General features: G+C 38.9%; 1 protein-coding gene across 1 annotated transcript in view; it reads right to left on the bottom strand.

Moving 5' to 3' along the window:
- Positions 1–25,181, bottom strand: part of ryr3 (ryanodine receptor 3) — a 128,455-nt gene that overhangs the window by 90,141 nt on the left and 13,133 nt on the right. Inside the window, exons 2-10 of the mRNA XM_078275395.1 lie at positions 22,044–22,163; positions 14,570–14,674; positions 12,761–12,781; positions 5,981–6,055; positions 5,721–5,799; positions 5,221–5,333; positions 2,741–2,840; positions 2,429–2,522; positions 1,452–1,526 (exon numbers count right to left, since the gene is read on the bottom strand). Of these exons, the coding sequence (XP_078131521.1) occupies positions 1,452–1,526; positions 2,429–2,522; positions 2,741–2,840; positions 5,221–5,333; positions 5,721–5,799; positions 5,981–6,055; positions 12,761–12,781; positions 14,570–14,674; positions 22,044–22,163 (782 nt within the window). The remainder of the gene's footprint in view (positions 1–1,451; positions 1,527–2,428; positions 2,523–2,740; positions 2,841–5,220; positions 5,334–5,720; positions 5,800–5,980; positions 6,056–12,760; positions 12,782–14,569; positions 14,675–22,043; positions 22,164–25,181) is intronic.

The following is a 25,181-nucleotide window of genomic DNA, read 5'->3' as shown; positions in this document are numbered from 1 at the left end:
AAAAAACTGTCTCTCCCAGTGGAGCACAGGTTATATCTAAGAAACTGAGATATTTATTTTCATTTCAATTGCCCTTTTCTGGAGGCTGATTAGTTTCATTAATGGCTAGAAATAACAGCTTATTAAACTTGGGTGAGCTTTCATTAGTCACAGCTGTGCTTTGAGCTGGATGCTAATGTTGGCATTTTAACATGCATTTTAAAGTGCTCATATTATGCTTTTTGGCTTTTTCCCCTTTCCTTTATTGTGTTATATATCTTTTTTGTGCACGTTACAGGTTTAAAAAGTGAAAAAGCCCAAAGTCCACCCCAAAGGCACTTACCATCTCCAACAGAAAACACTGTTCACAAACTGCTCCAAACAGCTCTGTTGTAGTCCAGCCTTTACTTCCGTGACGAACGTGCGTCACTTTGTAACACACGTTATAATGCTCACCTAGCTGCTAGCGTGGCACGCCCTCATACTCTGCTTCTGACTGGCTAGTAGTCCTTACCTAGGTACTGCGCATGTGCGACTCCCAACAAAGATGGAATAGAAGTGAGATGTCTCACTCGGTAGCTAAAACAGAGAGCTCAACACACAGGGTGAAAAGAGGAGCTGCAGCAATGTGCAGTACAACAAAAATATGGTGTTTTTTGAAAATGAAGCCATGTAAACCTATTCTGATGTAACCTCTAAATACAATTCTGAACCTGAAAATGAGCATAATATGAGCACTTTAAGCAATAATTAAACAATGTTAGTTGGTTGAACTTCCAAAATCATAACTCCTGACATTATGAACTAATGAAAAAAGACACCACTTAATTTACATGTTAACAGGAATTCCTTCTTTTCTATAACATACTGTTCTATTTCATCTTTCATTGCGGATTAAATCATCCGAATTAGAATACTTTTTCAGTGTTTATAAAAGCAATCTGTATGTAGAATGAGAATGTCAACTGAGAAATTTATAAAGTTGAACTTTTAACATTCTCTAGATGGTTAATGCAGTGTTCAAAACTCTTCCCTCAGCCGAAAAGGAGAACATGTGCCTTTAATAGATGCACCTGCGCCATTTCAAAGTGTACAGACTCTGACAGGCAGTCCCAGTGAGAGCTGGCAGATGACGTGACTGGAGGGAAATTACGTGGGTGGCCAGTTAAAGAAAGGAAAGGGGGAAGAAGAGGGGGGTGAAGAGAAGTAAATCGAAAAAGATGGTAAACAGAACCTCACCTTCTGAAGGACTTTGCCAACTAATTGGTAGTGACAGTTCAAGGGAGAGGGAGGTAAAGTTGATTTATAACGTAGCTGTATAAATATGTAGCTGTGACATTTGTACAGAAAGCACCAATTCTATTTATTCTTCATGAAGAGATTCCATCAAATAAGACAACTCCTCTATGCATTTCTGAGATTTTCTGAGTTTATTTTATTCACTACGTGTGTGTATTTGGGTTGGATCTCACCTGATCCGGAGAGGTTCCAGTCTCCAGAGTGAGCGGGCCCTTGACGCTCCCTTACCAGCTTCATAGTTGACTATCCTGAGACACAAAGACACAAGTGGGGACTTCTATTATTTATGAGTCTTTAAAGTCACAGTGGGAATAAAAAAATGTGACGAGTTTCTGCTACTGCTACAGTTCTGGCACAGGGAATACCAGTGATGTTGATGAGGTCTCTCTGCACAAACATTTGGACAAGAAATTCTTCCATGTGACATAGTATCTTACAAAAACCCAATTTTTGCAATGGATATACACATATACTAATATTTTAAATTCTGCATGTTTTATGCTGACGGTATTAACATGCACTGGCCATGGAATTTGGATTAATAAATCTTGTAACATACCAGAACATCATTTTACTTAATCTTTTAGTCGGATACAAAAACATATTTTTTTGTGCTACCGATTCTAGAAAGAGAAAATGTACACAGGCATCAGGGTTAAAATGGTAGACGTTCAAGGATATTTAAATGCTTGGCCTGTGTCTGCTTACTATAATCCATTCTTGCCCAAAATTAACCAAGAAGATATCGCCTAAAATTGGACACAAAAAGGATCTGAACGACAATTCTCAAACACACAAAAGTGGGAAGAAAAAAACATGACTGAATACTCCTTTAACTACAGTCTGGAAAGATTTTTCAACCTTTATGGAGTTTTGGAGCTGCCTAATTGCAACATTACTTCCTTTTATACTGGTATATACATTCACAAACAGTATCTGCAAGTCTGCAAGGCGAAAAGCACTTTGATCAAACAGCACTTTAGCCATCAGTAAATATTGCAGAAATGAGTTGTTTTACAGTTTCATCATCATCATCCCCAAAAAATATTTTCTCAGTGGTTAAGTTTCAACGATTTTAAACTCACTGGTCACAAGACAACTTGTAGATTAACTACATTTAGTTGAATTACTGAGCTAATTATTTACTAACCTCTGCTCCTCCTGACTCTTGTCGGCTCCAGGGATGGTCAAGCTCTCATCATGCCCATGACAAAGACGCATCACATGTCCACCAGTTAGATAGCCTAATAATAACAAAAACAACATTGTGATACAAGATACTGAACACTTTCATCTTTGATAATGCAAAAAAATATCTATCTTTATTATGGGTTGATTGGTATATTAGATACAAGAAAACCAATACTACTTAAAGACGATGTTAAAAATGCATTTAACTGTCTTGGATGAAAGACAGTTGTTATAGTGGTTGCTTCTATTGTTGCTGGGGCCATGAACTTGCCTACAGCCACGTTGCCTGAAGAGCAGGTAGGCTGGACGTTCCACAGGGTCTGCATGAAGGAGGCGTCCACATTGATGTTGCCATTGGAGAAGGAGAGGTGCTGCAAGAGAGAGGCATGTTATACAGGGCTTTAGACAGAAGGGTGGAGACTGCCAGTAATGTAGTTGGAGAGGGAAAAATAGAAGAACACTGAGATTCAGCAATACTGCACAAAAAGAGGGACATATCCTAGTGTTGGGATTTGAAGAAAAGATTAAAACAACTTTGTGTCCTTCCTCTGGAGCTGCAAAACAGTGTTATAACTTTGTGGGCTAAATAGCCCCGCTTCATCAATGTTTCTCTATGCAGCAATGTCCAGATAATACTCTTCAATAATTCCTTCCAGCAGAAACACTTGGAGCTGCTCCAATTTCCCTACAGGCAGAATCAAGAGGCGAGTGAAAGCTCAGAATGATCCTAGCCTTCAGCTACATCCTTGCAATGGCAGAAACATGTAAATGTGGTACATCTTGTTCCATCTCACTGAATTCCCCTGAAAACTATGTACTTGTACATCAAGTGGGCAAAATATAACCATCCATTTTATTAGTCTGTCTTGGTGTAAAAAAAAACCTTTCCTACATGTTGACAGATGACATGGATTGATGAGTGCTGTGCATAAAAATACTGCAAACCAGTGTGTGGATTACAATTGTATGAAGTCAAACCTTTTGTGCACCAGCTCTCCTTGATATGATTTTTTCTTCTTTTTTTTAAATTGTCCTGCCATTTGGGTACCAGGCTTGAACACTACATGGAGAGCAGCAAAGCAAAACTGCTGACACAATTCAGCCTAACTGGATACAAAGGAACAAACGCCTATGTCCTAAAAAGACTGTGTCCCAACCTCTATGAATGTTCACAGCAATAGAGTGCTGATTGCTTTCACCTGAATTTCTGATGTATCCCATTCTTCAAAAGCTAGGCTTCTGTCGGGCCGAATAAGGTGAGGATTTCCCATCAGAGGAAATGAAAGTCTGTCTCTTTGCCAGTTTTGCTTTAATTGCACATTTCCCTCCCTGAAGGGCCAGAGCAGCCACTAGAAGCCAGCGCTGCTCACTCTCCTATGCATGGCACGTCGCTGTCCCTCCTTCTTTCCATTTCTCTCTCTCTTCCTCTCAAAATCTCCCTCTCCTCTCTCTTTACCAAGTAAGTTAATTGAGGTCGGGTGTATAGCTCTGCATAAGGGAGACAGCATTAACTCTAAGCTCATCAGTCTGATGGGTGCCTTCCCTAAAACAATATTTTAAAAAAAGAAACTGCACAGGAGAGCTTTACAAGTTATCAGATTTGCATTACAGATAGCAGTGTAAAGTGTTCCCCTTGAATTGCCTGTCACTCTGAAGTTGGCCAGAGTGAGACGGGTATCAGAGCTATCCGACGGCTATGAAACTTACCAAAGTGCCTTTTTGAAACAGACAGTGAACCAAAGCAGATAACTCCAGCTATGTGGGGCGCATAATCTCCAAAAAAACAAGCATCCCTCTCTGCACTTGGCACAATGTCTAGCTCTACACTCTTGAGTATAGAGGCAGACAATTCTGTCTGACATGAAAACATTTTACAGAGAAATAAGGAACCCCCAAAAACAACGGCACAGAAATTCGGGATTATGCGAGATCTGACAAGCAAACCAGACAAAGGAAAATTAGAGATGAGACAGTGTGCATCAGAATCAAAAGACTGTATCTGAGGTATCCAGACTGTCTGGAAAACTGTAAATATTCATGAGGAAAACCTCTTATCTGCAAATAAGAAATTAAGTGGAGGCCTGCTGATTTTATGAGAATTGCGATGCAATTAACCCATCATCTTTTAAAAAGGCATAATGCGTGATGGCGAGTTTAAAACAGATGTTTCTCTGGTGATGATGCTCAACTGTAACACTGTCTGCTGGTTTTTGAAGAGGAGTAACCGTGGGAATGCTTTGGTTCATGGCGTCAAAATCAAAAAGCTAACTGGCCATACTGTCTAATCATTTGAACTGTTACTGTCAGCAAGCTGGTGAATCACACTTTGGAATTGCAAGCTACAGATGAAACATAGTAGTATGTGCAGTGCAGTTTGTGCCTGAGCAAAATAGATATCATTTTGCAAGTAATTAGTACAACAATAAAAGTAACAATAAACAGCACTGGCAACTTTCTTCTGACTTCTTGATAAGGGTTAATTACTTGTGTGCATGTTTTCTTTAGATAGTTTTGGATATTTATATTACTTATTTATGTATGTATCAATTCCACACATGGATAATTAAGAGTGGGGTTTTTCCCCTTACCTACTTATTATTGCTGTTTTTGTTGACCTGGGTAGCAAGCTGCTGATACAATGGCAGGAGTAATCAGAATCTTTGTGCCAAATGTCTACTTCTTTAACCTTTTCACCTTCTTCTAAGTTTAAAAAAAAATCTATTCGTGAGATATTGGACTTGACCTAGATACCAGGTATCTCTCTGTCGACACGCTGACTAGGATCAGGTCGTCTCCGATGCGAACTTTCTCTCCCTCGGATCTCTGCTTGGAGGCAGGGTGGATGGTCCACCAGCAGGCCTCTCCTATTGACACAAATACACAAAACATTATTCATACATTGGTGATCAAGTAAAAGTGACATACATTTGAGCAAGTCTATTGTCCCACACATATGTGCCATTTTAGATAATCCTGACTCCTCTCTGTTGTTAAGGCGACTGTCTGAGTGTCAAAAAGCATAAAAATAGCGATCATCCGAGAAAGACTGAAGGAGTAGTTGAAGTATTGTTTCTGCTTGACAAATGGCATTTCGGAAGTTCAGATGTCAAATGTAGCACCGTAACTGTGTTTAACAGTGTTTCTCCCATGGATATTGATTCCATCTCAAGGTTAGGTCGACCTGAAATGCCTACTCAGGAGAACTGAATTCAATTAAAATGTAATGTAAATGCCTGTTAGTCATACTGTACCTATAGAATCTTCTTGTAGTCCGACATCAAATGAGAGCTTGTCTGTCAGAGACCTTGATGTCTTCAAACAGGTCAGGTACTGGGGAGTGAGTGAAATGAATTAGTCTTAGATCAAAGGAAACATTAAGACAAGTTGAGAGTGGAAGTCAGCTCTTACTCAAATGACTAATAAAAAAAATATTACTTAAATTCTTATTTCAGCATGTGCCACTAAGCTCTACTTCACTTGTCAATCATCAAATCGTATTGTTGATACTCACCATATCACTGAAGGAGTGGCGAAGGAGAATGGCATGACCGTAGAGCAGGGTCCGGTGTCCACCCCCCTGACCCCCCTGGAGGAAACACAAATTACCATGATATCCTAGCATCCTTGACCTCTGGAACTTGTCAGGTTTGACTTATCGCATAGTCTGCGTTAGTAACCTCGACTTCTACACCTCTATGTCAGATATTAAGTTAAGAGTCTCCTCTGATTTTGACCCTGTGTGGGTAAACTGCACAGGAATAGATACAAGTGTTTCCTGTCTGTTTGTATTTGTGTATGCCTGAGTGTTTGAACGTTGTATTTTGTTTGCTTTGTGTATGTATGTTTGTTTACATATTGTACTGTTAAAAAAGGAAAACAGCCAAGTATGGCTCTCTTCTTTGTTGACCTCTTAAGATACAAACAATACTTGACAATTACTTTTTTGTTTACTCCTTCACTTTAATTGTGTTCGCACTACTTCAATGTAATGTATTTTCCGTTGTGCCATATTTTTCATTAAAAAAAAAATATATATATATATATATATATATATAAATATATATATATATATATATAAATATAAATATATATATATATATATATAAATATATATAAAAGGATTAGATATCTCCAACTTCAGTCCTCCATTCCAAATGCAAGCAGGAAACAGACAAAACTTAACAAACAATCAAACAAACCTACAAACATATACAGTACCACACTCATTAGACAGCTTAGCCATTCTTGTGACAAACAAGAATAATTGTGACACACTGTAGCACAATGGAAGAGGAAATGTGAGGAAATAGTTGAGCAAAAAAGATAAAAGATATTTCTTCTCCAGCACTGGAGGGGATTAAAGAAAATTCTACTCACCCTTTTAATCAACCTCTAGCGGCAGAAAAAAGAGAAGGTACCATAAGCAGTGATATCTAATTCATCTCTGTATCAACTTTTTTTATTGGGTTTTAGGATTGTGAGCTGGATAAACACCAATTTGGAACAGGCCTAAAGCAGTAGTGGAGTCCTTTTTGGAGTTCATTTTCTAATCAAGTTTCTTATAACATTTTCTCATAACGTTTTTTTTTAGGGCTGTCAATCGATTAAAAAATGTAATCTAATTAATTACGTACTCTGTGATTAATTAATCGAAATTAATCTTATACATAATTAACGGTGCCTGAACCGATACTTTTTAAGAAAGTAAAAAAAGAAAAGAAAAAAAAGGGTATTAAACAACAGTCGGTGACATTAAAGAACGGCTTGTTTATTGCTAAGGCCATATGGTCAAAATTAAATGATTTAATAATGATGTATAACAATAACTTATTTCACTAGTAAATTGCTGTTGAACGACAAAAACAACCACCAGATGGGTAAAGGACATTTACAATAACTTCAAATGCACCACGATGCTGTAGTTTACCAGTTTCATTGAACGCACCGTCTGTGTTGTTTCTCCGACGGCAGCTGCAGATTGTTACATACCGGTGTTGAATCCTCTACAGTAAAACACAGTCACACTTTACACCGTTTAGCGTTAGCTGTCAGCATTTTAATCGTGTTTAATCCAGCTACTAGCTAGCGGTAGGCTAACGTTAGCTGCTGTCGAGTATAGTGTTAACTAGCGTCACGTGCAGCGGGGGCTGTAACGTCTGTTTCAGAGCATCAGAGAGAAGCGCAGATATATCAGTGGCACCAGATTTTCGTCTGTATGCAAACGTCAATATGGAATGGATTAATCTGCGTTAATTTTTTTAACGCGTTAGTTTTCTCTTAATACATCCATGTTACATATCGGTGTTGAATCCTCTACAGTAAAACACAGTCAAACTTTACACCGTTTAGCGTTAGCTGTCAGCATTTGAACCGTGTTTAATCCATAGACAGTATATAAGAATGGACCAACAGATCCCATTGCTCTGGACGGAGACCAGTGAAGGCCATTAGAAGCACTTTTTCGGTGATGGCTGAGCGTTACTGCGCAGCCTCCAATTTAGAGAGACGACGTAAATGTGCCGTGTGCAACGTGTCTGAAAGTTGTAAGTCTTCTGGTAGCTGTGCCATGAGAAATCTCAATCATTCCGAATACTGCAGAGACGGAGAGCGTAGGTATATGTAAGGAGACAACATAGGCACAGGCTAATTATTGCTAACTAAAATGCTAGTTAACATTAGTAATTACACTTAAACAGCTAATGTGAGACGAAACTGCCTGCGCGCTTCTCCTGTACTCTAAGGTAATTCATCTACTATGCGACAGTAAGTCGCGTGGTTATGACACAATCGTTAGCCTATTTTTACAAAAACGTCTGCTACGGAGCCATAACGTGAGGTACAAGGTAATGGAGCCTTTTATACATTGTCGTGTTTCTTTAGAAATAAACAATGGACAAATAGAGTCTTTAAACGCTTCAGATGTAAAGTTATTCGCTGTCAAAATGAATGGCAGTCAATGGAACGCTAACGGGAGGTGATGGCTTATTAGCATCAAAATGGCGCCATAGAAGGTTCGCGGTCCGAGGAGAAGCTTACCCCCTTGGTTTAATCCAGCTACTAGGTAGCGGTAGGCTAACGTTAGCTGCTGTCGAGTATAGTGTTAACTAGCGTCACATGCAGCGGTGTTTGTGTTGCCTGTATCGTCTGTTTCAGAGCATCAGAGAGAAGCGCAGACATATCAGTGGCACCAGATTTTGGTAGCCAGGGTTGGCAGGAAGAAGAATTTTACAAATAAATGTTCCAATTAATGATCCAGGCAGAACATTCTCGTCTCCCTCCTTCATTTTACAGTCGAATGGTGGCTAGAACGGCTCCGGGTCAAACGTCAATATGGAATGGATTAATCTGCGTTATTTTTTTTTTAACGTGTTATTTTTTTCTCAGATTAATTCATCAAAATTAACACGTTATTTTGACAGCCCTAGTTTTTTTATTTTATTTTTTAATTATAGGACAATTTAACCCTACAGTCACAAACCTATAACTGTTGCTCAGACATTATTTCATATTTATTATTGTCACATTAGAAATTTCTATTTTCAGGGCTATAAACAGACAGTGAATTCTCGCCAACAATTAATTTAGAGTGTTGAGTCTACCAGATTTTACTGTCTTTCGAGATGACAAACAATATTTAAACTCCTCATACTGTAGAAACAGCTGGGACTAAGCCCAGGACTGGGACTGTGCTAACCAGTGTGCACACGACACTGCAGTGTTTATCCAGTAAGCAATACATGGAGGCTATGCCTTTTCTTGTCCAGTTGTCAACATTAATTTGTGTTTGCTTGCGGGGTCACATTTAAACTGACCTAAAGGGAACTCCCAACTGTCCCCTGAATTTGAACCCAAACTAATTCTCTTTTGGCTACCAAGTCTCTCCCAGATGGCTTGTATATGACGGACAAAAAAGGAAACCGAGTTTGATCAAAAGAAAAATGGGAAGAGTATCCAGCAACAGCTGGGAGTGAGGGAGGGGGTACAGAGAGAGAGAGAGGGGCAGCCTGTATTTCAGGCCTGCTGACACATCAATGCCAGGAACTGTGACCTTTGGTTTGGTGCCCCTCCAGTTGTAAGAACTGTATCCTTAACAGCTTGTTACTGGAAGTGCATTTGTGTTAAAAACAAACAGAGAAGTTTGACCCTTTTGTACGCATGTATGTGTTAGGGGAGGAGGTGGCGTGTACAGTTTGTGTCTTACATGAATGCTGAAAGATTTTGGAATTGTAATTGGCTCACAGGTCAACATCTTGTGACAAGACATTAAGCTAGACACCAAAATCATCCTTTGTGTCATGGTAGATTGCTGGCTCTGTTACTCCATACCAATACGCAGCACACAATGTAGGCTACTTTACTGACTAATATATGCACACTAGCCAGGTTAAGTTAGTAACCATTTAGCTTTAATTGAGTCCTGAGCAAATATTAGCTACATTTGTGGATGGCTTTGCTTTTTGGTGAAGGAACCATCATGAGCATTCGGTGCAAATATTAAAAAAACAAAACTACCACCAGAGGACTGGTAGGTTACTGTAAACGTCTTGGCAACAATTAATAAGAATTCAATGATGACTGGACCCCACACTGTTGCCAGTTTGTGTAAGCTACACCTAGCTAGCTAGCCAAAATTAGGTGCAACACTAATGTTACCTAATAATCTTTCTGTTCACTTTCCCATTTACATCATTAAGGTAAAGTTAACCTTAACGATAGAACAGCAACACAACCTGTGTTAAAAATCACCATAACGTTGACAACATCGCTCCAGAACGCTGCAGTTAGCATTTATTTGAGAGCTATTTAATGTACCTAGCTTAAAAAACTACTGATGCAACATAGCCAGCTTCTAGACATGTCTGCACTGAGCAACCCAGGCATTGATTAAGCGCCATCTTTGATTTTGTATGGTTGGAGATCACACAGCGCTGTGGAGAGTTGGATAACCCGAAATCGTGTTTTGACTGCCTGACATCGACGTAAATTCTTCTGAACTATGTTAGTGGTATCACGTAACGTTATGTTTGCAGTCTATCATTGTATTTCCACAGACAGTGCCAAGTATTTTGATTGTCATCATCACTACAATACGGCCATTGTGGCGCTGCTTTTTTTTTCTTTGCTGACTGAACATTACATAACCAGCAGTGGTGGAAAAGTACAGCTATTAAAAATTAAAAATTAAAAATAGTAAAGTAGAAATACCGCAGTGTTAAACCTTTACATAAGAGTACAAAAGTAGGCATAGCGTAATAGGTATTAGCATCAAAATATACTTAAGTACCAAAAGTAAAAGTACTTCACAATAATATGTTATTGTATTATAACTACAGATGTGTAACATTACTGTACTTTTTTAAATTTTTACTTTATATACTTCTGGGTAGTTTGTAAATTCAATTTGTTGGTTATATGTTGTATTGTAATCTCAATCTGCAAAGGAACAAGGCTAACTAAAGTTATCAAATACATGTAGTGGACTAAAAAGTACAATGTTTGCCTTTAAATTGTAGTGGAGTAGCAGTAGCAAAAAAAAAAAAAAGAAATAGTAGTACCAAAAGTGTGCAGTATTATTTTTTTAATTTAACATTAAAAATACTTTACGGTCTGTAAATTGCGCCAAAAGTGCCAAGGCTATCCAATTTACAAAAAGAAAGGGTGTAAGCAGCAAATATTTGGTGTTTAAACTTTATACTGATAAATCACTTAACTTTACACACATCAATGTTACAGATTTTTACTGTTGATGACTTTAGAAGCAGTGTAATGGGCCAGTATAAAATACAAACTACCTCAAACACATGGATGGTTTTGGTGGCTGTTCTTATTACTGATCATTGAGCCAACATCCTGAACACTGATTTTTTTTTATTTCCTTGCCTGCTTTGCTTTACGATAATGAGTGTGCTTTCTCTTTGCTAATAAAGCCTGACAGAGCCATTACACTAAACCATGACTAAGTAATTTACCTAAATGTTCACTTCATAGCAATAGCTTATCTTATATGGAAGAGCATGAGCATGGGAAATAGCACACTAATCACTTTTTCAAGGCCCTGAAGAAGAGAGTCATGCCAGACTCATTTGCTAAGTAGGCCTACCATCTGATATATTGATTCTCATGTATATATTTCAATGCCCTCTCCTTCAAATCATTTGGGTAATGAGACAGTGATTGTGTTCCATTTGCTTTATATTTACTTCATAACAGTCCATCAAAATATGATGTACACCGACCATGATGTGTAATATGTGAAAGTTAGGAGAAAAAACAAAGAAGAACTATACATCCGGCCATGTTAGTCTAAAAAATAAAAACCACAAGTGAGGTATGAAAAAAATGAAATTCAAGTGTAGTGTGTTGGCAGTCCAGTTTGTTGTATGAGTTATATGAAGAACAGATAATGAATCCTTGAATCGTCTATAACAGCTTTGCTCAACAGTAGTGCATTTGCAAACTCTGAAATCAAATATGATTTCAGGACATTTCCTCATATCAATATACCCTTAAAATCAATTGATGTTAGAGACCAAACCCAGAGAAAACAGAGCAGCACACCCAAACCACAAAGTAAGTTTCCTGCCAACGTGTGGGTTTTCAGATCCTTTAATTTAGATTCAGTAAAATAGATAAACAAGGGAAGTTATTACTAGCTTTGGTAAGCAAAATCTATGTAAATTATGTGTGTGTATATTTTAACAGCACAAACTGTAAGCTGTATACTAAGGCCTGAATCATATTGCATTGAAAGCTAAAAAAGGTATAAGCAAAGGAGAAGCAGACATTATCACTTGAAAGTGCTTGCACACTTGCACACAAAGTAGTCTTTAGAGGCGAGGCAAAATATTTGACTCCTGTGCACAAGGTGAGAGCAGCAACATCTATTTCAAGATTGCCATAATTTAAAGTTCAGAGACATCTGTGACAAGCTAATTGATTGTTTCCAGACTGGCTGAGGGAAAGAGAATGTGTTGAGCTGCAGTGAGGTGAAAGCTTAATTTACTATCCAGAGGGAGTCTCACGGAAATAAATGTATTTTAATATCCATTTGCACAATATGTGCTGAGATGGAAACATTGAAATGTATTACTATTAGCTCAGTGTCTCCCTACACTGCAGTACCTGTCATGGACATTTAAACTAAATGCTCCACGCACTATAAATGCAGCTTTTATGGCAATCGAGACATGGGCGTTACTTCAAGTGAAAGTGCCCGGAAATTCAACCCTTTCGTTTGGCAGTCTGTCATGCACAATGACAACATGATGGATGAATAAACTGTTGGACCTACCCATTTTTCATGGTCAGCACTCTAGTAACACACAAATACAAATGAAAATAATGTGTTATTGAGTTGTGAAGCAGTTAATTACACAAATGAGAGCAACAATAGAGAGAAGAGGGCCCTCATAGTGGAAAGGTAAAAGAAGGGCGATTTATTAGCCTTGCTACCAGAGAGTTTGTATTCAAGCCAACTTCATGGTGTCTTGCCAAACAAGGCCAGCCAACAATGTTGTAATGTTGAGCACAAAACAAATCTGCTACCCAGGCTAATAACAATGCAGGTCTGAATCACCGGTGGAGAGGACCCAAGCGGTACACAAAATAACACACTTAAAGAACCATCTGTGCCAGAAGGCTATTGTGCATGAAAGTACAGTGGTAGCCAGAGCCATCCAGCACAACACACAATTTGGGCTATCTGGCATTAGTATTGTGGGATTTTGTACTCAATTCATCTTGCAAATAGCACCGTAATGCTGTGTCATGCTTGGCTTTCTCTAATTGCTGCAGCTGTACTGCACAATGATTCATCAACCAGCTTTGTCATTTCTGTTCCTACATAATAATGGTCTGTCTGAAATATTAGCTAATAATGATAAATGGGCCCATCAATTGAGGAATGCTTTCAAAATCGACACAGACCATGTGTTTCTAACAGGAACAGTAATGAAAAAAAACCACCACCACTAAAAAGCAGTTTCTTGTATGTCGTGGTTTGTTAGTCCAAATTTAATGCTGGGATCTATTTGAGAATTAAGCACTGTTTTCTCTTTGTTTTTCTCCTCAACAAATTAGCACTTCATCCAAACGTGATGCCATCCCTTTTCATCTCTTGACCTCCCCCATTGGGTCTAGAAGGGCTGGGTGATGAGATTAAATGACACCTGAAATGACTCTGTTGCAGTGCAGCAACATGAGTGAATACAAGCATTTGACGGGTTTACAGACCACACGTAGCCCACCGTAGTGCTTCATTGCCTGTCGATGACACCCTCGTGACACTCAAAAGATCTGATTAAAGATTACTTACCTGCTCTAATAAAACATGTCAAGTGAGCAGGAGCGGAGTAGGGAGGAAGGGACACTCACTGTTTATCGTAAATCAAGAGAGCGGAGGTTAAGGAGAAAGGAGGCTGTGGATGCAGCAGTGCAGTAACAGATCATTTCCATCCTTTCTTTGACCCCTGACGGCCTTTCATTATCATTGTCTTCTGATCTCTTTTTGCAAAACAGAAAAGTGTAACAGGGAATGAAAAGAGACTGCTTCTATTTAGAATTAAATTGCAATTCTCAGTGTTAACGCAGTTTATAGTATTGCAAGATGTGGTCTGTCTGCTTTGCCTTTAGGATGTAATCCAACCTACTTATTGATTTTTAACATTCAGTTCTATTCAGAGTCACAATGTAGTCCAGAAATAGTTTTGTAGAAGTATTTGCAAAATAATCACACTCTGAATGAGTAATTAAAGAATTTAGACATGTTAGACCTGGCAACAATAGGCTTTGCTGTGCTTGAAGGAAGGTTTCTGATTATTAGATTTTCTGCTATTTATACAGTGTTATGGGTAATGCATTAGAGTGCTCAGCTCATTACAGTTATTACAGTAATCAACACTGTTTATGCTTGTTTCATTAAGACACAACTAGTAAAGTGGATTTTATTTAGGGTTTTTATTAACTTAAAAAACACCTATTTTTGCAAGTTCATGACACTTTAACGTGTATGTCAATTGTACTTTTTGTTTGTGTATGCAAGTTTGTATGTGCACGAGACAGAGAGTGGTGGGGTATAAGTGGGAAGGAGGGTAGTACTCACCCCTTCGCTGTTCTGCCCAGTCATAGCCAGCATCTCCTGCAGGGCCCGCACCGACAGGGACTGCTCCAACACAAAGTTACAAATACACAAGTCTGGAGGAACATACTGAGGGTTGGAGGGAAGAAAGGAGGGAGGGATGGTAGGAAGGAGAGGAGGACAAAGGGAAAGAAACATTAGTCAAAGAGGCATTGACAAGGTGCTTTGAGCAAACAGACTTCTCACCTGGGTACAAAAACAATGCGTCAGGACTTTACTCTCTTTGACTCTGTTTTTGCCCTTTTATGTTACCTGTATATCCTCAAACATATGCTACTGCACCCAACTTCCCTGATCTGCAGAACCAATTTTGTCGTGACAGTGGGCAGATTGTGAGACTCAACATCAAAACACTTCGTATGGTTTTCTTAAATTTGAGACTGAAGAACTCCGAGCTAAATAATTTCTTTTAAATGTATAATTTTATCAACATTTATGATGCTCACTGACATTGTAAAAGTTGACAAGCGTAGTGTCTAAACAGTTTGATAAACGGTGACGTGCAGGCTGTGACCTAAATATAAATTGCAGTGTCAAGTTATAGCTCCAAACTGATGCCTCTTATGACAAAGGTAAATAAATATATATTTACATTTTTATTAAACTTCAAGAACTGACATCAGAAAGATATCTAATTTAACATTTTCCAAAACCAGCTGAGAGTGTGAGTGACAACTAGACCTCCAATTTCAATTAGGTGCCTGTATGCACATTTTTCTACTGTATAGCACGTTTGCTGGGATCTGTCATGTCACCTTCATTCTGGTGACAGTAATGCTACTTATACATTATTATTTTCTATTCATCTTTATGCATCTTAAAGACATTAAACTTAAATAACAGGGAGATGCAGTACTGTAAAGTGTGTTGATTAATTAGACGCATGCACACATGTAGGCATGTAAGATTGTATCTACATTCTCATATTTATTTCCACAGCAGTTATTGGTTACTAAATGAATTCCAGGCACTGATCTGAGAGAACAGACCAATTGAAAGGATTAAGCTGCTCAGTGAGGAATGGTGCTTATTTGAGATGGTCCAATACCATTTTTTGCTTCCCGATACCGATTCTGATACCCTGAACTTGCGTATCGGCCGATACCGAGTACCGATCCGATACCAGTGTGTCATATATTTTATTATGTTTTAACAGCTGTATACTACTATCTCTGTATGGATGATATGATGTGTAACAGCTGTATACTACTATCCCTGTATGGATGTGATATTATTTCTATCTTTGTTGTCAGTCTGACTCAGGTTAAACTCTTTCTGAAACATGAACAATGAACGCCACAGAACTTTCTTTTATTCTGCAGTTTGACAGTCAGTTATAACGGAAAAATAACATAAATAAACTACTTTAACGTAGATTTTCTTTAGGGCTTTATTACGTGGTATCGGATCGGTGTATAAACTCCAGTACTTCCCGATACCGATACCAGCGTTTTAGGCAGTATCGGAGCCGATACCAATACTGGTATCGGTATTGGAACATCTCTAGTGCTTATACATAATTCTGATTGTTCTTTGCTTTGACTTGTCCTTTGGCTGTCTTGTCCTTTGGCTATCAAAAGGTGTGCAGCCTGAGGTCGCAAATGAGCAGTGATTAGTTTGGCTATAGGGCTTATTCCTCAGCACACAGCGTTGTTTGGTTCCTGCTACAACAGACTTTCAGTAAATTGTTTGTTTGTCTGAATTAACTTCACTGAATGTATTTAATCTTGGCAGCATGCATTAAAAGTTTACAAAGAGCAAATGCAAAGAGAGAATACTGAAGAATATTGGGCATTTGAGATTAAATGGTGCTAGTAAATTACACAAAAGCAATTCAGACACCTGTTCATTATCTGCATCTGCTTGTCAGAGTATGAAACATTAATTTACCTTGTGATGTGCTAGATGGCACTGTTGATTAACATTACACTGCACACATGTCTAATCAATAACACGTAAAGCTTAATACCTCCCACACCCTCGTATCAGATCATATACCCACCCTCATTTCTTTGAATAATCCAAATATTAGGTTACACTTTACTTGAAGGTATCTACATAAGAGTGACATGACACTGTCATAAACGTGTCATAAACATTATAAACATTATAAACAAGTTTGCTATAAACAACGCTTCTGTCATTAAGTGTCATTCGGTTTTTGTCATGACAAGTTAGGGTTAGAGTTAGGGTTCATGTGTCATGACAGCGTCATGTGTTCATGTCACTCTTATGTAGATACCTTCAAGTAAAGTGTTACCAAATATTATTTAAATTGAATATTCATTCAACATTTCATAACAATAGCCAGCTTCACATAACATGTTATCTGTCTCTGCCCGCAGAAGAGGACAAGTCATGATATAAAGGTGTTATGTGAATGCCCTGACTTGGTAACACAACCGGCTGACCCTTGACCTCTTCAGTTAAGTGAGAAATGTGAACATAGGGGAGGGCTGCTGGGTGATAATGAGGATGGCACTGCTCTGTAACTCAACACAAACCTGCAAGGGAACCTCCAACACCGCTATGTGTGCAAGAGTCCAGTTCTGTGAGCTGCAACCAACAGCCTGCACACATGTTGTCTACTCAGATTTTCATCATTTGATTGCATTGACACCAAGACAAGACGCTTCCAGTGACAACAAATCTAGTAAATGTCATGTAAAAGGACATTTCTTTTAAGCTAACAGCCCCACAATCTAGTTATCTCACCACAGAACTTGAGACAGGGTCAGTTAAATATTTATGTTTGCCTGCAAGAGGATCTTCATCACTTGAAGCAGCTACACCTGTGCCGTCACACGACCTTTCACATTGATAACTCTCAACTTGCCGCAGACCTTACACCTCTTATGAATTATTCATGGCCAATATTCCATTTATCATACTTCTTCCAGGGATGGGCAGACATACTGAACATTCTCCCTTTTCTGGGAATAAAAAAGACACTGTCTCAACAGTCACAGTGACCTTTTAGAAAGTCTGCAGAGAGCTTAACACAATATAATAATATAAGCCGTGAAAATGAGTGAAGTGATCCTTCAAAAGATCAAACAGCATTTAACAATCTAGAGGCTTGCATCATATTGCATGCTATTCAAAAGAGATTAAATAAAGTGAAATACATTTTTTCCATCTTCTCAAGGTTGTCCGCTATAAATCCTATTAACTTCCTCCTTGCAAAGGCAAGCAAGCTAAAATGAGTGCTTTTTAAATGTTGAATAAAACTATGTCACAATAAAAGGAGAAATCTGGTGATATATTTTTGTTATTGTCAACAAATCCAATGAAAACTACTCAACCACAAACTGTAAAATAAGACAACCCAGTAAGTTTTCTTTGGGGCTGCCTAGATCAGAAAACATGGGATTCAACAAGCCATTCAGATTTAGCTACTCTTCCTACATCACATGCAGGCTCATTAGAATAAACCACCCCCCATCTGAGTATCTCCACCCTCGGCTTGAGAACTAGCTTTGTAAAGGTGTGCCGTATTGTTCTCGCAAGCCAATCAGAGCAGACTGGGCTTTTTGGGAGAGGGGCTTAAAAGAGACAAAACATTTAGTAGAAGTTATGATAACAAGGGTATGACCTAAATTAATCAATGCAGAAATAAGCAAATAGGTCTGTACAGTTTGTACTGTACATGTATATCAAGCTAAAGGTTTTTATATACACTTGAGCGGCATTCTTACAAACTTCATACAACGTGGTTAAGACAGAATTTTAGGAGTTCACTTAATTCTAAGATAGTATTTTTCCTTTTGAATATTCAAATCTATGAATGAATGACACCACTAATGGCCCCAGCGTACAATATGTCATGGTAGTAAATATGTGGAGCAAAATCATATTTAAAAAAAACAACTCTTCTTGGATCTAATTCACTACAGCTTCATGTCTCCCTACCAGGAGCAGCAGGCAGCCAGGCTTCATTAGAGTCTAGGAAATGAGGTGTCAACCCCTGAGATCCGCCAGCAGATGACAGCCCCTCCCCTTGTCCAAACCACAGCCATCACCCTCGACATTCAGCCACATTTCACACCCAAAGAGGCCTGAAGCATTGTCACCAGTGGTACCCAAGGTGAGAGGAGAGAGGTGTTTGTGATGGGCTGCCTCGAGCTCGGCAGGTGTTGCCCTCTGACTCAACAACAGTTCCAGGTGGGTGAACAGAAACAAGTCAGAATCATAATCAGAATCAGAATCAGAAATACTTTAATAATCCCAGTGGGAAATTATTTTTGTTACCACTCCAGGTATACAAACAACATATCCCCAGATTTTACTCAAAGTCTTACTGCTCTGTCGCTCAATTAAATCAGGCATGACTTGATATGCACAGCTCATAAACATCCTGGTGTAACAGGGTTTATATTTTATGCCATTCCACTTGCCATTATTGTTATTTAATATCAATGTAGAATTATTGGCTCAAGGGCGCCCCCTCTCTGCAGTAGTTAAATACCACTAGCTGTTGTGTATTCATGGCCAGTTATGAGAGACGTGCCCAAGGTGAGTTGCCGAATGCAGCACGGAGTACAAATATTGTGTATTTGTGTCCGTATATTCATTGTATGAACATATGTGCACTGTGATTTATGAACATATTAATAATAAGAGTTACAAGTGGATTGTTGTACACTTGTGCACTCTTGTGCACCTTTTGTGCCAGAATGTTAAAATAGCGGCATAATGCACTTTCTAGCTAGCCTCTGTGCTAAAACAACATGCTATTCTTTTGCTGCGTATAAGCTACTGTGAGCCAACTGTATGACTGACATACTCTGTTCTTATTCAGATAATAAATGGGCCCATCGCGGCATAAAGATCGACTAGTCTCCCGCTCGTCATTCATCATTCTACACACAACGCAGAGTCGAGGGGTTGCTGAAACCAGCCAGTCATAGAAGTGCGACTGAGTGTGGTTACACTGGCATTGGAGAGTTTTTCGGTTGTGATCATGTTACGACTCTGACACAAAGTAAGTGTGAAGCCAAATATAAAACAGTAAGAACATCATGAGTATACTATTGTTCTTGCGCTCCCTATTAAAATGTCAAACATAACTGAAAATGTTGTGACTAATGATGCACATAATGGTATACAACAAGTATGTTCCAATGAGGAGGCATATTCTCCAGAGCCAACACGATCTGCTTCATTTCAACATTTTTTTCAAGACCACACAGTACATTTAGTGAAAAAGAAGATTAATGAGACATGTAACAGCGCACTGACAATTTTCATCGCACAGTCACAATAAGAAACGTCACTCTCCTAAAAACAAAAGTAGTCAAAATATCATATTTGCCTGGGCCCAACCATCACTGGCATGCACCACTTCAGAAACAAGTTCATGATCCATAACGGGCCCCATGAACACTGTCAGTTGTATTTGTTGGGGTTCTGGCTAAGCTCGAAAGCACCACAGCCGGGAACTGAGCCTGGGTCACCGCAGTGGTGCAGGAATGTTTTTCCATCGCACCATCAAGGCACCCATTTTTAGATCGTTTTTTATCTAGGTAGTTGTAGGCTACTTTGCACCATAGGGGCGTCTACTTCATTCCCACTTTTCAACTGGAAAGCTCATCTTAATTAGAGTGGGGGGGGGAGGAGACAGAGAGGATAAACAGATGGGTTTCAGTAAAAGACCTCACAAGTGCCTCTTTGATTTACACTATCAGGAAGAGAGACTGCCAAGGAGCAAAACAGCACTGCAGACTTAGCTTTGGATGCAACGTTATTTTATGCATCTATTTAATTATGCAGGGGAAATATATTTTCAAAGGAGGAAAAGTCCCAATTTTATTGTTAAAGGATCCAATTACTGAAATATGTAATACATGTACAGTATATAAGAGGGGACACAAATATAAAACAGAGATACTAATACAGCTCCAGCTTTTGTTGTCGCTACACTTAAATCAGAATTAACGTCCAGGTTAAGGAAACCCATCTACATTTGGATTAAACAATGAATGAGACAACATGCCTAGTTTTCAAAAAATTAAATGTCTGAATATTGATATCTGGGCCAATTTCAGGAAGCTGAGTAAGCTGCACTCAGTTAATTACATTTCAGGAGTGTCTCTGCTGGATATTAGATTTTGTAAATCCTAATTTTGTCATTTCATCAAGAAAGCAGCTTTTCCTCTATCAACCTGCTGGGTGTCCGCTTGAACCCCATGGGATATCTCTGCTGTTGCCAGGGGATACATGGAAAGATTGTGAAAACAGCTCAACTAATTTGAAAATAAAATGACAATTTAGAAATATATATCCACATTGAGTCCTGTAACACCTGAACACTACATGTTGCTATCAAGAGCCTGTTAACTAGTTAAACTTTGCTAATGGGCAAAGAAGTTAAAATAGTTAGCTTAACGTGATGGATAAACAGTTTGAATCAATAGCTAAAAGTAAGAATAAACAGTTTAAATTGTTGAAATAGTAAGATAAAAGTAAGGATAAACAGTTTAAATAGATAGCTAAAAGCAAGAATAAACAGTTAGCTTAAAGTAAACAGTTTAAATATTTAGCTAAACGTGATGGATAAATGGTTGAAACGTCCAGTTTCTGCCACTCCAAATGATAATAGTACAAATGCAACCTTACTAAACCGACCTAAATATTGAACATGTATAAACATAATTATAGTAACTTAATATTTAATAGTGTTGAATAACATCCACTTCAAAATGTTGGTGTCTGACTGGCTCCATAATCAAAACACATTTGATGGGTGGTGTCAAAGAAAGCTTACTGAAGCTCCTCTATTCGTGCATATTCCTGCACAAGGCCGCCATTTTTATATAGCAAAAATACCATCAATAGCGACCGTAATTTGTTTTATTCACTCAACACAGATTTTAAAAAATGGCAGCCTGCAAAACTATAGAGTACACTGAGGCGTACAACTGATGAAGTGTAGACATTGTTGCCGATGAAAGGATTCAGCGAGTGTTGTGTTGAAGATGATGTCACGGCAGTTTGTTCAGTTTCACGCTACGTCGCCATGGTTATGGCATCCAGCTGAGAATCCCGCCCACACTGAGGGAGTATCTACTTCCAAACAAAGTAGAGAAAAGTACTGATACCAACGGTTAGTCGAGCGGAGCCGAACCATGCCGTGGAAAAGAGGCATTATAGGGCTGTGGGGTTAAAAAAGATAAATAAGGTTGGGAATCCCTGCACTAACACACAGAAAATTAAAAGAAAGAAAAATCTATGAATTATTAGCTTGAAAGATGATGGTTAGAACTAGTTTTCAGCCAATGTATTTTAGGAAGCAAAGGTATCCAGAGTACTACCTCAACTTAAAAGGTCAATCATATACTTTGTAGCTTTTATGGCTGCCTGCTTCATGCCAAACTGCCACTGACTTTCCATGTGTGTCTTCATAATATCTACAGCACAAAACAAAGCACATCCTCACCTTAGCTTCAGATGTGGATTCCAGGTAACACACACGGTTTCCCAGTCCTTCAACGGCCAAGCAGAACTTGCGATGCTCCTTCTGGATGTTGGCCACACACTGGAGCACCACCTCGTCATCCTGCCAGAGGAGAGAGAGGAGCGTTAAAGCCAAACATTTTTTGACAATGACCTATCCAAATAAAATAAACAAGACGGGACAAGAAGAAAATAATCTATATTGGCTCAGCTTTGTTGCTTCTCATGCCACCCTCACTCGGAATCAAAATATACTGTAAGGTTTTCAAACTGACACTCAGATATGCACCTCTGACATATGGAGGTTACTACTGCTGCTCGTAAAGCTTTCACATCAAAAGCGGCATAAAAGAAACCATTTTGTGGTATGGGGTGGAGGCTGATCCAAAAAACTGTAGGGACAAGAATAGGTGAAACGTATTCCCATATACATTTGTGACGTAAAATACGACATGCAGAGCAACAAGGTAACCCCATGCAAAGGGCATTTTAAATGTAATTAAACTGTCGAGGAAATCCGATAAAAAGGAAATATATTGTCAAATTCAAACGGACAACCATTTCAGCAGCAGAAGAGAAAAGAACAGAAACTAATCATCAATAGCAGCAACAGCAAAGCAGCGTCGAGTAATACCGTTTCTAAACCTGTTACGCAGCCTTTGCTATCTCTGTGGGAGAGGAAACCCTCGATTCAATCAGTGCAACCAATAAATGAACATCTGTATCTGTCAGGGTCGAGAAGGTCTGGCTCCATTTGGCAACACACACACATATTGATTTGTTTGTGTACTGTATTTGTGTGTGTGTGTGTGTGTGTGTGTGTGTGTGTGTGTGTGTGTGTGTGTGTGTGTGTGTGAGAGACTCCTGCCAGCTCACGTCCCACACTAATCTGAGCTGATGGTTGCCATGGTTCTGGCTCCCACCTCCTTCACAGCAGTATTAGCTCAATAGATTTAGATACAGGCTGTACAGCACCCACAGACACAGGAGGCATGATAACAGACCCTGACAATATTCAATGGTAACAAACAATGGCACTCTGGACCCAAAACTAGAAGGTTTAGTGCGATCGGGAAGCTATAAGTCTCCTTGCATGGCCAGACTATTGTGTAAAGAAAATAATTTAAGAGGCTTTTTTTTTTTAAAGATTATTTTTTGGGCATTTTTAGGCCTTTATTGTGATAGGACAGCTGAAGACATGAAAGGAGAGAGAGAGGGGGAATGACATGCAGCAAAGGGCTGCAAGTCAGAGTCAAACCCGGGCCCACTGCATCAAGGTGTAAACCTCTATATATGAGTGCCCGCTCTACCAACTGAGCTATCTGAGCGCCCGCGCTACCAACTGAGCTATCTGGGCGCCCGCTTTTACAGTTTCTTGAATGCACCTCATTATACCGTTATTCCTGCATAAGAAAGCATTGACTACGTCTCTTGTATCCAACAATAAATGAAAAACAGTTTTTAACTTTTAACACTGTTGTACAGATGGAAATCAAATAGAAACAAAGAGAAAAGTTGTCTTTGCAAAATCCAGAATATTTTTTTAGGAATAGAGACTTTTCGTCGAGATTGTTCATCTCTTTCAGCAGATGTAAAAGTTCAAACAGACATTGTAGGAGGCCCTAACCCTAAAGTGAGATGTTCACATTATATGTTGGTGGTGCATCACAAATTCTTCTCTGGTTTATATAGGAGGTGTTTGCAATCAAAAAGGTTCTGACTGTACTATCGTCTACCTGAACAATTACACACTTTGAATTTATTAACCAAGCAGTATGACGCTGTTCTTGTAAAATCTTGCACTACAAATTAAAAAATTTGTTTCTTTACTAATGGTAAAATATGATGAACAAAATCACAATTATGTACAGATCAAGTAATTCCTGCTTTAGAGATGTGATCAATTCCACAGAAACGCTGCTTAAATAGAACAATGTGACTGAAATTGACTAATAAACAAATGATTAGTGGTCCAATTAGTACAGAAGCTAATTAGAGCTGAACCAATAAAAAGGCAAATTATTCAAGTCTTGGGGATTTACCAACAACCTTCTAAAGATATACTTTGGTCAGTTTGTGTTGCAGGGCAATAAAAAGTCTATCTTCAAGCACTTTTAATGAACAAAGTGAAGCACAGTAGAGTTAAATGTCACAGTGAAGTGGATTGAGGGGCCGAGCTGGCACAGCAGTCCATACCAGCAGCATTTTGAAATACCCCAAGACCCAACTATGGGCTTCAAGGAGGTGATTACTGATAGCAGAAAGCATCAATGTTGGCTCCGAGTCACTGCTGCAGCTTTCCCGGTAGTTGTGTGATGGAGGAAGCACAGCTTGTTGTTTCAGGCTACAGATAGGGAAACTCAATATGGCCACGGGATGAAGGAAGACTTGTCACCTCTTTAAAATCAAGTAAATACACCTCTTTCTTTTCAGATGTTTGTAATTGTGGTGGCCTTATGAACCCACCAGGACCTGGCACTATTAGTGGAATATGCCATAACTATGTGTGTATGTAGCATGCCTTTTTTAAGGCTTATAAAACTGCTAACAGGTGATTTTTAGTGCACATGGGACCAATTATATGACATTTTTATTTGTTAGTATGGAAAATCCTTATATAATATTATAAGATCACTAAAATGCTACACTGAAAGCCAGGCAACAATACAAACTTGAATTGTAAGTGCAAAAACATTTTTTCTCACTTTAAAGTGCAGTTTCAGAACACTTCAGAACCAGAAGTGGTCAGAGTTGCACTAGGATCAAAAAGCTACCCAGTCATCTGAGAAGTGTGAGGCAGTAGGAAAAAGAGCAGAATGGATGATAATGCCAACATACTGTACATACCTAGTGTGTATGGGAGGGTTTAATGCCAAGAAAGGATACTGTACATAGTGGCGTTCTCTCGTTAAAATCCAATCGCTATGATCCGATCTCAACAACTAATGAAATAACCATGTGTACCCACAGCCGAGACACTTTAAGACACTTTCTGCCTCTCTCTGTACCCCTGACTTGATCCCAAGCCAGAGAATCTGGCGAATCTGAGGCAAAGTGATCCTCGCAGCAGCAGTGGGACCATCTGCTAGACAGCTAAAGAGCAGCATCAGTACTATGTATA

This window comes from Sander vitreus, chromosome 18 (genome assembly GCF_031162955.1).
Source record: "Sander vitreus isolate 19-12246 chromosome 18, sanVit1, whole genome shotgun sequence".
NCBI classification, from domain to species: Eukaryota; Metazoa; Chordata; class Actinopteri; order Perciformes; family Percidae; genus Sander; species Sander vitreus.
The sequence above is the reverse complement of the archived record's forward strand: the minus strand, read 5'-3'. Positions and strand labels throughout refer to the sequence as shown.